General features: G+C 41.3%; 1 protein-coding gene and 1 long non-coding RNA gene across 4 annotated transcripts; both read right to left on the bottom strand.

Annotated features, from left to right (window-relative positions):
- Nucleotides 1-2963: 2963 nt before the first annotated feature.
- Nucleotides 2964-4115, bottom strand: LOC311111740. Its single transcript, XR_014610788.1, has 5 exons — nucleotides 3996-4115; nucleotides 3655-3761; nucleotides 3400-3510; nucleotides 3228-3281; nucleotides 2964-3119 (listed from the first exon to the last, which is right to left on the bottom strand). It is a non-coding gene; the product is annotated as an uncharacterized lncRNA (long non-coding RNA).
- Nucleotides 4116-5925: 1810 nt separating this feature from the next.
- LOC311111739 (membrane-spanning 4-domains subfamily A member 4A-like) lies at nucleotides 5926-12701 on the bottom strand. Of its 3 annotated transcripts, XM_084154551.1 has the most exons (8): nucleotides 8857-8990; nucleotides 8461-8622; nucleotides 8019-8125; nucleotides 7825-7935; nucleotides 7647-7700; nucleotides 7382-7537; nucleotides 7020-7142; nucleotides 5926-6548 (listed from the first exon to the last, which is right to left on the bottom strand). In XM_084154551.1, the coding sequence occupies exons 2-8, from the start codon at nucleotides 8465-8467 to the stop codon at nucleotides 6510-6512; spliced, it is 597 nt and encodes a 198-aa protein (XP_084010677.1). In that variant the 5' UTR covers nucleotides 8468-8622; nucleotides 8857-8990; the 3' UTR covers nucleotides 5926-6509. The 3 variants fall into 3 exon arrangements, with proteins under 3 accessions (XP_084010677.1, XP_084010679.1, XP_084010678.1); XM_084154553.1 differs by lacking the exons at nucleotides 8461-8622; nucleotides 8857-8990 and adding an exon at nucleotides 12437-12701; XM_084154552.1 differs by lacking the exon at nucleotides 8461-8622 and having other exon boundaries at nucleotides 8857-8995.
- Between the last annotated feature and the right edge of the window lie 1953 nt (nucleotides 12702-14654).

The raw sequence follows: 14654 nt of genomic DNA on the forward strand, positions 1-14654 counted from the left end.
GACACGTGCGTGGTGCTTGCACAGGACGTACAGGACTGTGCCGGAACACTCGCGGCACAGTACATGGCTCCGCATAACACGGAACCTGCCCAGTCTCACGCTGACTAGCCTGAGTACGGGGAGTTGGCTCTGCTCTACCTCTAGGCTCCGCCAACCACCCTTCCAGCCCCCCAAACCTGGTGGCCTCCTCTCCTAGTCCGCCGATTCGTCCTGTAGCTGCCTCCAGCAGCCCCGTCGTCCACGCCGTGTGCCCCCCCCAAAAAAATTATTGGGGTTGCCTCTCACGTGTCCGTCGTCGGCACGGTTGGCGCCGTTTCTCCTCTCCTGCCTGGGCATTTACTTTTGCCCATGGCCCTCTGCCCGCGAATATGTCCTCCCAAGACCACCATTCGCCCACCTGGGACATCGCCAACTTCTCCTCCTGGGCACGCTGCTTGGTCCTCTGGTGGTGGGATCTTCTGTCACAATCGTCGACAGATGAAGCGGACCAAGGCGCAGCGTGATAAGCGTACATTCTTTATTAGTGTACACACACGAACCAAAACAATAAACCAAACGATACGTGAAGTCCTAGGTTATACACAAAACCCTACGGAACAAGATCCCACAACCTAACATGCCACAAGGCTGCCTAAGTATGGACCCCAATCAGAGACAACAAGCTACAGCTGTCTCTGATTGGGAACCACCCTGGCCAACATAGAAACTAAACGATCTAGAACAAAAGCATAGAAAATGTAACAGAAACTCCACACCCTGGTTCAACATTTAAGAGTCCCCCGAGCCAGGGCGTGACAGTACTATTCCCAAACACGCTCGGTAATCTCCCTTATTACCCCATGTGCATCTTCAACGGTTCTCTTGTCGCTACTTCCTATACGTATAAATAACACCCCGTATTCAAAAACACCTTGTGTTATTTGTAGTGGCTGCAGACCACGTAGACATTTCTTATAAATGCCTACAGACAGCTGTCAGCAGGGCTTTCCATGGTACCGTTACGCCCTCGCTCTAGTCTTCTCATAAGACTAGTGAATAGCCTTCTCTCTATAAGACTGTGGGTACCTTTTTATGCGTTACTCGCCTTAATTTTTTATAATTTATTTGTATTTTTATACAAATTCATTTAAATTGACTTACTGAAATCAGTTGCCGTCCTTCAATTGTTTGCGGATGATGTGTCTCCTCCTGGGAAGCTCACAGTAAGGGTCTGGTCTGGGCGGGTCTCGTCATCTTTTGGTCAGACGGGAATTTCCCTCACGCTTCATAAAATGCGCCATTCTCAGCAGGCAGAATCAATCATCCTGTTCATTGATGCCAAATTGTCGTGAAAATTCTTACACATGGGACACTCAAAGTCAATCTTAAATGAATCATTGTTTATCAACAGTTAACTGGAGAGGTTCCAACAAACTTGATGCACCATGGTGAACATCTGTCAAGATCTCTTATATACAGACAAGTTATATTTGCATGATTTAGCTTATTCATTCATAATTAATTCATCATTAACGTTTGCGTCATTCATGTGACCGACCAATACTGGGTCATTTAAGGGATAGACAAATACCTCACGAGGCTTCTTCTCTAAGCTGAGAGCTTGAAACTGAAAACAAGTGTTTGGGCGTACTGCCAAATTGCAGATACTGATAGTGAGGGTTCGTTCAATCAGTCACTTGCATGAACACAGAAAAGCACAAACATAAAATGTTCCATCACAGTTCTTTACATTGTGATATCATATGATAATGATATGGTCATTGGTAGATGCTTTTATCTAAAGCTACTTATATTACAATTGCCAGTGATACTTACATTTAGTATGTGCCCCATGTGGGAATCACTCCAACACCCTAGTTTTGACAGCACCATGATCTAACCCACATAGCTGCCTAGCTGGTTGTAAACATATGGATATAATTTATTGGTGAATTGTAAGCCATTTAGAAACCCTCCATAGATCATAATGTAGGGGTTCTACCAACCTGCCATTTGTTATTATTATTATTTTATTTGTTTACCAATCAGTTGTGGAGATATTGACCAAAAGGAGGAAGATATAATTAGAACACTAACAAAACAATATGGTTCCTGCACCTGCTAGGACACCTAATAAAATGGAACTCACATTAGGCTACATCATGCATTGCAGTGCTAGCTGTGCCACTAGAGATCCTGGTTCGAATCCAGGCTCTGTCGTAGCCGGTCGTGACCGGGAGACCCATGGGGCGGTGCACAATTGGCCCGGCGTCGTCCAAGTTAGGGGAGGGAATGGCCGGCAGGGATGTAGCTCAGTTGGTAGAGCATGGCGTTTGCAACGCCAGGGTTGTGGGTTCGATTCCCACGGAGGGCCAGTATGAAAAAATAAATAATAATAATAATAATGTATGCACACACTAACTGTAAGTCACTCTGGATAAGAGTGTCTGCTAAATGACTAAAATGTAAATCTACTTAAGAAGTTTTTTTGTGGTATCTGTTCTTTACTTTCCTATTTATATTTTTGACAACTTTTACTTGTTCTTCAATACATTCCTGAAGAAAATAATGTACTTTTTACTCCATACATTTTCACTGACACCAAAAAGTATTCGTTACATTTTGAATGCTTAGCAGCAGTTGACCACCTTGCAGCAGTAGGCAGCCAGCGTGACAGAGATAGCGATGAGAGCAGTTTGTATCAGGACCAACTCAGCAAAGTAATGTTCAGCAGAATCCTGTTGACAAGAATTGGAGCAATGTGTACTTTGTTTCATGTTTTTTCCTATTGTATGACGTATTTGCCTCTTTACACATTTGATAAGTAATATTTGCATGAAACATTTGATAGGATATTCTTAAACTCAGCCCACTTTAACATCTAATGTGAGTATCCCAGTTTGAACATCCCCTTTCTCCACATCCATTTACATTGAATTATATCCAACACATACTGACATACTGTCTGTACATACTCACTTTGAATGAATAGCAAGTATTGTCATGATCAGTGCTGTTGATTTCAATGTATTTCCAGCAGCCATAACCATATTTGTGTCCAGCCATGTTTGACACAGAGATATCAAGTTGAACACTGATGCTACACAGGCAACTACCTGCATCCCCAGACAGGCCTTCAGCTGAGACAGAGGGAGGACAGGAGAGCAGAGAAGAGGAGATGCCACTGGTACAGTATATATCACTTGTTTTCTCAAAGAACTTGTACGCCTACAAATTGCATAACTTACAGTGGGAAGATGGAGATGTTGTGCAGCTATGGCCAAACTCCCAGCTATGATCACCTGTAGTGAGTACAACAGTAAAAGTCATGTTAACCTCTAAACACTAAACTCTTTCATTTTCTTGTAATTTAACATCAGTCAAGTGAGTACAGGGGGCACATGTATGATGGTCACTCACAAACACTGATCCAATGATTTGGGATAAGTCTTCAACAAAAATGCTCATGCTGTTGTTGAAAATGACAATGACAGAATTGATATTGAACACACTGAGGGCAATCTGAGTCACCTGAGGAGGAGAAGAGAGAGAGAGATAAAGTAAAATGAGCTACAGATTAAATAACATTAAATAACATTTCATAGATTATAATACATTATAGTGACATTTAAATGGATTGCCAGACTACACTTTTATTTGCTCAGGATGATTTACCCCCAATGCTTTCGGTTCAGACTCCAGGTACTTCTGTTTTTGGTGAGGAGTCCTCTGAAATGTGACTGAGACAAGGGGACCCTCTACGCCGGGCATGGCCTCTTCATCTGATAAGAGCATTTGAGTAAACTGTCTAGCAATAGACTGCTGAACCTACTGCAATACAACCCAATTGACTGAAAATGTTGAAATGTTATTTGGGAACAGCATATTGCGCAGATTGCTGTTCACATGCAAATGTTCTGGTATGAGATTGCGTTTGTTTTTAAAGCAAACATGCAGATCAGAGTCCAGATTATCTTGTTTTTACTAACCATGCAATTAAATTATATTTGTTTTACCTGCCATAACTATTGGATGCTATTAAGATCTCTGAAATCTTCGATAATCTTAAAAATAGTCTGCTTTAGACTTCCTTTGACGGAAATTCTGAGCAAAACCACCAACGCCCCTCAACTCTTTTTGTGCCCCGTTATTTTTTATCCAATTCCGCCCCCTTGTTGTCAGAGGAATTTGACCCCTCTGCAGTCTTACACACTCCTCCCCCTTAACTGTTAGATTTCCTCAGTGCAGGACAGGAAATTCTAACTCATGGTTTTGACTGGAAATAGTTGTAGACTATGTCTGTGTTCAGAATGATACCCTAAGTAGTACACTATATAGGGTAGGGTTCCATTTCAGATGCAGCATATGTCTTACCCTCAGCTTATTCATCTAATGAGGCAGGTTGATAGGAGTCAGAGTCAGGGTGTTGTTGCCCTGTACAACCAACTGATAAAGAACTGAGGACTGATAAACTACAGTCAACTGGTGCCCTAGGTTTATTTTCCTCAACTCCATGATCAACCACCAACACATTGTTTCTCTGAGAGGAGACATTAAATGAAGGTACTGTAATTTCCTCTACAGCTGTAGACACACCGGCAGAGCAAAGTTTCAGACAAGCTTCAGAAAACCAGGAAGTCAAGTCTTACTCATTTACCTAATTTGCTCTTTGATTGGAACAAATAAAAGCTAACATAACAATAGCGTGTCCACCATTGTCCCATCAATCCTTTTACATTGTTGTTTTTATGTTTCGTTTGACAAGGTTATGCATTTTAATAGATTTTCTAGACAGCAAATTATTTAGGATCTGTGACAGAATGCAAGGTTTTGCACACCCCAGCTCTTAGATCATTCCGCTGAGACTATTTTACTCTGGTGTGAAGCACAAAAATCACTGGCTGTATAGTAGCAGTTTGGAGAATTAAAGTAGCATTTTAGGATATTTAAAGTAGCATGTTAGGATAATTAAAGTAGAAGGTTAGGAAAATTGAAGTAGCACGTTAGGAGAATTAGGTTAAGGTTGGGAAAAGGGTTAGGCTTAGCTAAAATTCTGTATACTCTAGCCACAACCGCAGAAGCCATCAGTTCAAAGAAACCATCAGTGTCACCACACCGGGAGCCTCTTGTGGATTTGACAGGTCTAAAGCGGTTCCACCTCCGACACCATCAAAACACCAGCTATGTGGGTGTTGGCTAGCCGAATCTGATTGAATCGAGTCCTCAATCATATAATCACTATAATATTGTGTCTGTTTATTCAGCTTTTGGATTTCATTCAGCTCTTTAGGCTTTGTATAAGACTTTGTAGCTGTACCCTTGCCCCTGTACCTCTTACCTCTAACCCTTGCTCATAACACTTTCATTATCCATTTACCATTACTCCAAATCTACCATCTAAAAATGGATTAGAAGAGATGGGCACTTCATATCTAGCAGCATTTTAGTGCTGCATTAGCCACAAAGGGGCAGCATTGTAATACAAATTGAACCTCTTGGCCAATATTCATAAAGCGTCTCAGAGTGGGAGAGCTGATCTAGGATCTGGTCCCCCCTGTCCATGTAATCTTATATTAATTATGATCTAAAATGCAAAACTGACTCTAGATCATTAGTCCTACTTTGAGACGCGTTATGAATGCGCTGTCATTGAAGAGAAACAATAGATTAACTTCTGTTAATGTTCCAGCCACTACTTTATCACTTTTCATGCACATTGAAATATTGGTAATGATATTGAATTGTGTTCTTTACATTGTGATATCATATGATAATGATATGGTCATTGGTAGATGCTTTTATCTAAAGCGACTTATAACAATCGGTTGTGGAGAAATTGACCAAAAATAAGGAAGACCCAGGAAATACAATAAGAACACTAACAAAACAATATGGTTCCTGCACCTGCTAGGACCCCTAATAAAATGTAACTCACATTAGGCTACATCATGTCAAAAAGTTTTTAATTACAAAATTAAATCCATCAGCGTGACTTACACTGAATGCACAAAACATTATGAACTGCTCGTTCCATGACATATACTGACTAGGTGAATCCAGTTGAAAGCATTGACCCCTTATTGATGTCACTTGTTAAATCCACTTAAATCAGTGTAGATGAAGGGGAGGAGACAGGTTGAAGAAGGATTTTTAAGCCTTGAGACATGGATTGTGTATGTGTGCCGTTCAGAGGGTGAGTGGGCAAGACAAAATATTTAAGTGCCTCTGAACGGGGGTATGGTAGTAGTTGTTAGGTGCACCGGTTTGTGTCAAGAACTGCAGCGCTGCTGGGTTTTTCACACTTAACAGTTTCCCGTGTATATCAAGAACGGTCCACCATCCAAAGGACATCCAGCCATCTTGACATAACTGTGGGAAGCACAGTGTTCTTAATGTTTTGTACACTCAGTGTATGTGTAGGCATATAGGCCTAAAATATTTTTGTTGACGGAAGTATAAGACATGTTTTTTGCTGGTTGGTTAAGGGGTTGGATCTCTTGTCTTGGTTGGTCCTCACATGGTATCGCCCCTCATTGCTGAGCAGGAGGGACTTGGACTGTGATCACCGGCTAGAAGAGAGAACTCACACACTCAATTAAGAGGTTATAACCGTCATGTTATAACAACATTCCATTTCTGATGATAATGCAGATGTTCTGTTTGGTATCTGGACAAATACAATATTTGAGTGATGTGAACAGGCCACTCAGCCCATTCTTGACACACCACAGGCATAGTATTGGTAGGCCTCCAACCAAACTTTGCTTTTCAAGGTGATGTCTGTTCTAGGCAGGATGTCCTGCATGGGACCAGAAATTGGCGTGGGCATTTCTAACTCACTGGACCATTTCCTTTCCCTTGTCATTCCCATCATAATCCAATTCATGATAATTCTGCAATAAATCCCCAATTTAGACTGGCCCACTGGCCAATGGATCCGTGACTGGCCCACTGGCCAATGGATCGTCTGGTGTTTGCCAAAACTGACCTATGGCCAGTCCATTTCTGATTCTAGAGGCTCCATTTCTACACTGACTCACCATTCGTGGTCCCGGGGAGCAGCAGTTGACCACCTTGCAGCAATAGGCAGCCAGCGTGACAGAGATAGCGATGAGAGCAGTATGTATCAGGACCAACTCAGCAAGGTAATGTGCAGTAGAATCCTGTTGACAAGAATTGGAGCAATGTGTACTTTGGTTCATGTTTTTTTCCCCTTTTGTATGACATATTTGCCTCATTACACATTTTACAAGTAATATTTGCATATAACATTTGATAGGACATTCTCAGCTCACTTTAACATCCAATATTATCATCTCAGTTTGAACATCCCCCTTCCTCCATATGCATTTACATTGAAATATTTCCAACACCTACTGACATACTGTCTGTACATACTCACAGTGACTGAAAGGCAAGTTTTGTAGTGACCAGTGTGGTTGACGTCATTGTATTCCCAGCAGCCATAATTGTGTCCTCCCATGTATGACACAGAGAAGATCAAGTTGGACACTGATGCTACACAGGCAACGACCTGCATCCCCAGACAGGCCTTCAGCTGAGACAAGAGGGAGGAGAGGAGAGCAGAGAAGAGGAGATGCCACTGGTACAGTACATATCACTTGTTTTCTCAAATAACTTGTTCGCCTACAAATTGCATAACTTACAGTGGGAAGATGGAGATTCTGTGCAGTTATGGCCAAACTCCCAGCTATGATCACCTGTAGAGAGTACAACAGTAAGAGTCACATCAACCTCACAGTCTGAACACTCAACTCTTTAATTTGCTTGTCATTTAACATCAATCAAAGGAGTAGAGGAAGAACTTGTATGGTGGGCACTCACAAACACTGATCCAATGATTTGTGGTAATTCTTCAACAAACATGCTCATGCTGTTGTTGAAAATGACAATGACAGAACTGATATTGAACACACTGAGGGCAATCTGAGTCACCTGAGGAGGAGAAGAGAGAGGTGAAGTAAAATGAGCTACAGACTGCCAGACTACACTTAATTTATTTGCTCAGGATGATTTACCCCCAATGCTTTCGGTTCAGACTCCAGGTACTTCTGTTTTTGGTGAGGATTCTTCTGAAACGTCACTGCGACAAGGGGACCCTCTACGCCGGGCATGGCCTCTTCATCTGAAAAGAGCATTTGAGTAAACTGTCTAGCAATAGACTGCTAAATCTACTGCAATACAACCCAATTGACCGAATAGATTGAAGTGTTCTCTCGGAACAGCATATTGCGCAAGATTAAACAACAGGACATTGAAGCTTTTTGCAAAAACAGATTTTTCAAATGCATGCAAATGTTCTGGTATGAGATTGAGAACTTTGGCTTCATCCCTGCTGAAAATGAGAGAGTAGGCTATTCAAAGTTGGGTTTGTTTTCCATTTGATTTCAATGCAAACATGCAGATGAGAGTCCAGATTGTCTTATTTTTGCTAACCATGCATTTCAATATTAGTTTTACCTGCCATAACTGTTGGATGCTATTAAGATCTCTGAAATCTTCGATAATCTTTAAAATAGTCTGCTTTCGGTTCAGACTCCAGGTACTTCTGTTTTTGGTGAGGAGTCCTCTGAAGTGTGACTGCGACAAGGGGATCCTCTACGCTGGGCATGGCCTCTTCATCTGATAAGAGCATTTGAGTAAACTGTCTAGCAATAGACTGCTGAACCTACTGCAATACAACCCAATTGACTGAAAAGATTGAAATGTTCTTTGGGAACAGCATATTGCGCAGATTGCTGTTCACATGCAAATGTTCTGGTATGAGATTGCGTTTGTTTTTAAAGCAAACATGCAGATCAGAGTCCAGATTATCTTGTTTTTACTAACCATGCAATTAAATTATATTTGTTTTACCTGCCATAACTGTTGGATGCTATTAAGATCTCTGAAATCTTCGATAATCTTGAAAAAAGTCTGCTTTAGTCTTCCTTTGACGGAAATTCTGAGCAAAACCACCAACGCCCCTCAACTCTTTTTGTGCCCCGTTATTTTTTATCCAATCCCGCCCCCTTGTTGTCAGAGGAATTTGACCCCTCTGCAGGCTCACACACTCCTCCCCCTTAACTGTTAGATTTCCTCAGTGCCGGACAGGAAATTCTAACTGATGGTTTTGACTGGAAAATTGTTGTAGACTATGTCTGTGTTCAGAATGACACCCTAAGTAGTACACTATATAGGGTAGGGTTCCATTTCAGATGCAGCATATGTCTTACCGTCAGCTTATTCATCTAATGAGGCAGGTTGATCGGAGTCAGAGTCAGGGTGTTGTTGCCCTGTACAACCAACTGATAAAGAACTGAGGACTGATAAACTACAGTCAACTGGTGCCCTAGGTTTATTTTCCTACACTCCATGATCATCAACCAACACATTATTTCTCTGAGAGGAGACATCAAATGAAGGTACTGTAATTTCCTCTACAGCTGTAGACACACCAGCAGAGCAAAGTTCCAGACAAGCTTCAGAAAACCAGGAAGTCAAGTCTTACTCATTTACCTAATTTGCTCTTTGATTGGAACAAATAAAAGCTAATATAACAATAGCATGTCCACCATTGTTCCATCAATCCTTTTACATTGTTGTTTTTATGTTTCGTTTGACAAGGTTATGCATTTAAATACATTTTCTAGACAGCAAATTGTTTAGGATGTGTGACAGAATGCAAGGTTTTGCACACCCCAGCTCTTAGATCATTCCGCTGAGACTATTTTACTCTGGTGTGAAGCACAAAAATCACTGGCTGTATAGTAGCAGTTTGGAGAATTAAAGTAGCATTTTAGGATATTTAAAGTAGCATGTTAGGATAATTAAAGTAGAAGGTTAGGAAAATTGAAGTAGCACGTTAGGAGAATTAGGTTAAGGTTGGGAAAAGGGTTAGGCTTAGCTAAAATTCTGTATACTCTAGCCACAACCGCAGAAGCCATCAGTTCAAAGAAACCATCAGTGTCACCACACCGGGAGCCTCTTGTGGATTTGACAGGTCTAAAGCGGTTCCACCTCCGACACCATCAAAACACCAGCTATGCGGGTGTTGGCTAGCCGAATCTGATTGAATCGAGTCCTCAATCATATAATCACTATAATATTGTGTCTGTTTATTCAGCTCTTGGATTTCATTAATCTCTTTAGGCTTTGCATAAGGCTTTGTAGCTGTACTCTTGCCCCTGTATCTCTTACCTCTGAACCTTGCTCATAACACTATCGTTATCCATTTACCATTACTCCAAATCTACCATCTAAAAATCGATTTCCAGTGCTGCATTAGCCACAAAGGAGCAGCACTGTAATACAAATTGAACCTCTTGGCCCGTATTCATAAAGTGTCTCAGAGTGGGAGAGCTGATCTAGGATCTGGTCCCCCCTGTCCATGTAATCTTATATTAATTATGATCTAAAATGCAAAACTGACTCTAGATCATTAGTCCTACTTTGAGACGCGTTATGAATGCGCTGTCATTGAAGAGAAACAATAGATTAACTTCTGTTAATGTTCCAGCCACTACTTTATCACTTTTCATGCACATTGAAATATTGGTAATGATATTGAATTGTGTTCTTTACATTGTGATATCATATGATAATGATATGGTCATTGGTAGATGCTTTTATCTAAAGCGACTTATATTACAATTGCCAGTGATACTTACATTCAGTATGTGGCCCATGTGGGAATCAACTCCAACCTCCTGGTGTTGCCAGCACCATGCTTTAACCCACATAGCCGCTTGGCCGGTTGTAAACCTATTTATTGGTGAGTTGTAAGCCATTAATAAACCCTCCCTAGATCAAAATGTAGGGGTTCTCCAACCTGCCATTTGTTACTATTTTATATATATTTTGTACATATATATATTTTTTATTTTTTTATTTTTTATTTCACCTTTATTTAACCAGGTAAGCCAGTTGAGAACAGGTTCTCATTTACAACTGCGACCTGGCCAAGATAAAGCAAAGTAGTGCAATAAAAACAACACAGAGTTACATATGGGGTAAAAAAAAAAAACATAAAGTCAGAAATACAACAGAAAATATATATACAGTGTGTGCAAATGTAGCAAGTTATGGAGGTAAGGCAATAAATAGGCTATAGTGCAGAATAATTACAATAGTATTAACACTGGAATGCTAGATGTGCAAGAGATTATGTGCAAATAGAGATACTGGGGTGCAAAAGAGCAAAATAAATAACAATATAGGGATGAGGTAGTTGGGTGGGCTAATTTCAGATGGGCTGTGTACAGGTGCAGTGATCGGTAAGGTGCTCTGACAACTGATGCTTAAAGTTATTGAGGGAGATAAGAGTCTCCAGCTTCAGAGATTTTTGCAATTCGTTCCAGTCATTGGCAGCAGAGAACTGGAAGGAATGGCGGCCAAAGGAGGTGTTGGCTTTGGGAATGACCAGAGAGATATACCTGCTGGAGCGCAGACTACGGGTGGGTGCTGCTATGGTGACCAATGAGCTAAGATAAGGCGGGGATTTGCCTAGCAGTGATTTATAGATGGCCTGGAGCCAGTGGGTTTGACGACGAACATGTAGTGAGGACCAGCCAACAAGAGCGTACAGGTCACAGTGGTGGGTAGTGTATGGGGCTTTGGAGACAAAACGGATGGCACTGTGATAGACTACATCCAATTTGCTGAGTAGAGTGTTGGAGGCTATTTTGTAAATGACATCGCCGAAGTCAAGGATCGGTAGGATAGTCAGTTTTACGAGGGCATGTTTGGCAGCATGAGTGAAGGAGGCTTTGTTGCGAAATAGGAAGCCGATTCTAGATTTAACTTTGGATTGGAGATTCTTTATGTGAGTCTGGAAGTTGAGTTTACAGTCTAACCAGACACCTAGATATTTGTAGTTGTCCACATACTCTAGGTCAGACCCGTCGAGAGTGGTGATTCTAGTCGGGTGGGCGGGTGCTAGCAGCGTTCGATTGAAAAGCATGCATTTAGTTTTACTAGTGTTTAAGAGCAGTTGAAGGCTACTGAAGGATTGTTGTATGGCATTGAAGCTCGTTTGGAGGTTTGTTAACACAGTGTCCAATGAAGGGCCAGATGTATACAAAATGGTGTCGTCTGCGTAGAGGTGGATCTGAGAGTCACCAGCAGCAAGAGCGACATCATTGATATACACGGAGAAAAGTGTCGGCCCAAGAATTGAACCCTGTGGCACCCCCATAGAGACTGCCATAGGTCCAGACAACAGGCCCTCCAAACGGTTGTGGAGATATTGACCAAAAGGAGGAAGACCCAGGAAATATAATTAGAACACTAACAAAACAATATGGTTCCTGCACCTGCTAGGACCCCTAATAAAATGTAACTCACATTAGGCTACATCATGTCAAACAGTTTTTAATTACAAAAATAAATCCATCAGCGTGACTTACACTGAGTGCACAAAACATTATGAACTGTTCGTTCCATGACATATACTGACCAGGTGAATCCAGTTGAAAGCATTGATCCCTTATTGAGGTCACTTGTTAAATCCACTTAAATCAGTGTAGATGAAGGGGAGGAGACAGGTTCAAGAAGGATTTTTAAGCCTTGAGACGATTGAGACATGGATTGTGTATGTGTGCCGTTCAGAGGGTGAGTGGGCAAGACAAAAGATTTAAGTACCTTTGAACGGGATATGGTAGTAGGTGCCAGGCGCACCGGTTTGTGTCAAGAACTGCAGAGATTGAGAACTTTGGCTTCATCCCTGCTGAAAATGAGAGAGTAGGCTATTCAAAGTTGGGTTTGTTTTCAATTTATTTTCAATGCAAACATGCAGATGAGAGTCCAGATTATTTTATTTTTGCTAACCATGCAATTCAATGATATTTGTTTTACCTGCCGTAACTGTTGGATGTTATTAAGATCTCTAAAATCTTTGATACTCTTTAAAATAGTCAACTTTTGACTTCCTTGATGGAAATTCTGAGCAAAACCATCAACGCCCCTAAACTCTTTGTGTGCCCTGTTATTTTTTATCAAATCCCGCCCCCTTGTTGTCAGAGGAATTTGACCCATCTGCAGGCTCACACACTCCTCCCCCTTAACTGTAACTAGAAACTTGTTGTAGACTATGACTGTGTTCAGAATGATACCCTAAGTAGTACACTATATAGGGAAAAGGGTGCCATTTCAGACGCATCATATGTCTTACCCTCAGCTTATCCATCTAATGAGGCAGGTTGATAGGAGTCAGAGTCAGGTTGTTGTTGTTCTGTAGAACCAACTCATGAAAAACAGAGGACTGGTAAACTACAGTCAACTCCATGATCATCCACCAACACATTATTTCTCTGAGAGGAGACATTAAATGAAAGTACTGTAATTTCATCTACGGCTGTAGACACACCGGCAGAGCAAAGTCTCAGAAAACCAGGAAGTCAAGACTTACCCATCAACCTCTTTAATTGGAACAAATAAAAGCTAATATCATCAACAATAACATGTCCACCATTGTCCCATCAATCCTATTACCTTGTTGTTTTTATGTTTCATTTGACCAGGTTATGCATTACCATACATTTTCTAGGCAGCAAATTGTTTAGGATGTGTGACAGAAAGCATGCAAGGTTTTGCACACCCCAGCTCTTAGATCATTGAGCTGGGGCTATGTTACTCTGGTGTGAAGCACAAAAATCACTGGCTGTAAAGTAGAAGTTAGAAGAATTAAAGTAGCAGTTTAGGAGAATTAGGTTAAGGTTTGGAAAAGGGTTAGGCTTAGCTAAAATGCTGTACTCTAGCCACATCCGTAGAAGCCATCAGTTCCGAGAAATCATCAGTGTCACCACACCGAGAGCCGCTTGTGGATTTGACAGGTCTAACCCTGTTCCACTTCCGACAGCGTGAAAACACCAGCTATGCGGGTGTCGGCTAGCGTAAATCAAATTGAATCGAGCTCTCAATCATATAATAATAGTCATATTGTGTCAGTTTATTCAGTTCTATGATTTAATTGAACTCTTTAGGCTTTGGATAAAACTTGTAGCTGTACCCTTGCCCCTCTGCCTCTTACCTCTATCCCTTGCTCATAACATTATAGTTATCCATTACTCCAAATCTACCATCTACAAATTGATATCTAGTGCTGCGTTATCCACAAAGGTGTGGCATTGTAAAACAAATTGAACCTCTGGGCCATTATTCATAAAGCGTCTCAGTGGGAGAGCTGATCTAGGATCAGGTTCCCACTGTCCATGTAATCTGATATTCATTATGATAAAAGGCTCAATTGATCCTACATCATTAGTCCTACTCTGAGTCGCTTCATGAATGTGGGCCCATTGATAATGTTGTGATCTCACTGCAGCCAGGTCACCTGTTATACGAGTCAGTATTCGACGTCCATCTCTGTCTAAGGACGTCAGGAGGTGACTTGGAAACCGGCCACTAGGGGCAACAGTGAGCGCTGTTACATTCAAGTAGGCTTCTGTTTTGCTAGGGGATGGGCGTAAGCATCTGACTCTGATTCCATAGGTTGCAAGTTCAAATCAAGCAATGTAATGTTTTTTGTTTTGTTTTAAGCCTATCCCAATCCTTAAACCTTACCTTAACCATTCTGAGTTAATGCCTAACCTTAAGATTTTGGATTTAATGACTAAACTTAACATTAAACACTTTGAAATTTGAGGTTTGCAACAACGTCAAAAAAGTGATGTTTG

The sequence above is a fragment of the Coregonus lavaretus genome, assembly GCF_964263955.1.
Source record: "Coregonus lavaretus genome assembly, chromosome: 37".
NCBI classification, from domain to species: domain Eukaryota; kingdom Metazoa; phylum Chordata; class Actinopteri; order Salmoniformes; family Salmonidae; genus Coregonus; species Coregonus lavaretus.

What these genes read in the sequence shown, in the direction of transcription:
- LOC311111739 (XM_084154552.1), bottom strand. An exon ending in CTGAACCGAAAGCATTGGGG is followed by an intron (nt 7,936 to 8,018) that starts GTAAATCATCCT and finishes TCTCCTCCTCAG; the next exon opens with GTGACTCAGATTGCCCTCAG. An exon ending in AAATCATTGGATCAGTGTTT is followed by an intron (nt 7,701 to 7,824) that starts GTGAGTGCCCAC and finishes TACTCTCTACAG; the next exon opens with GTGATCATAGCTGGGAGTTT.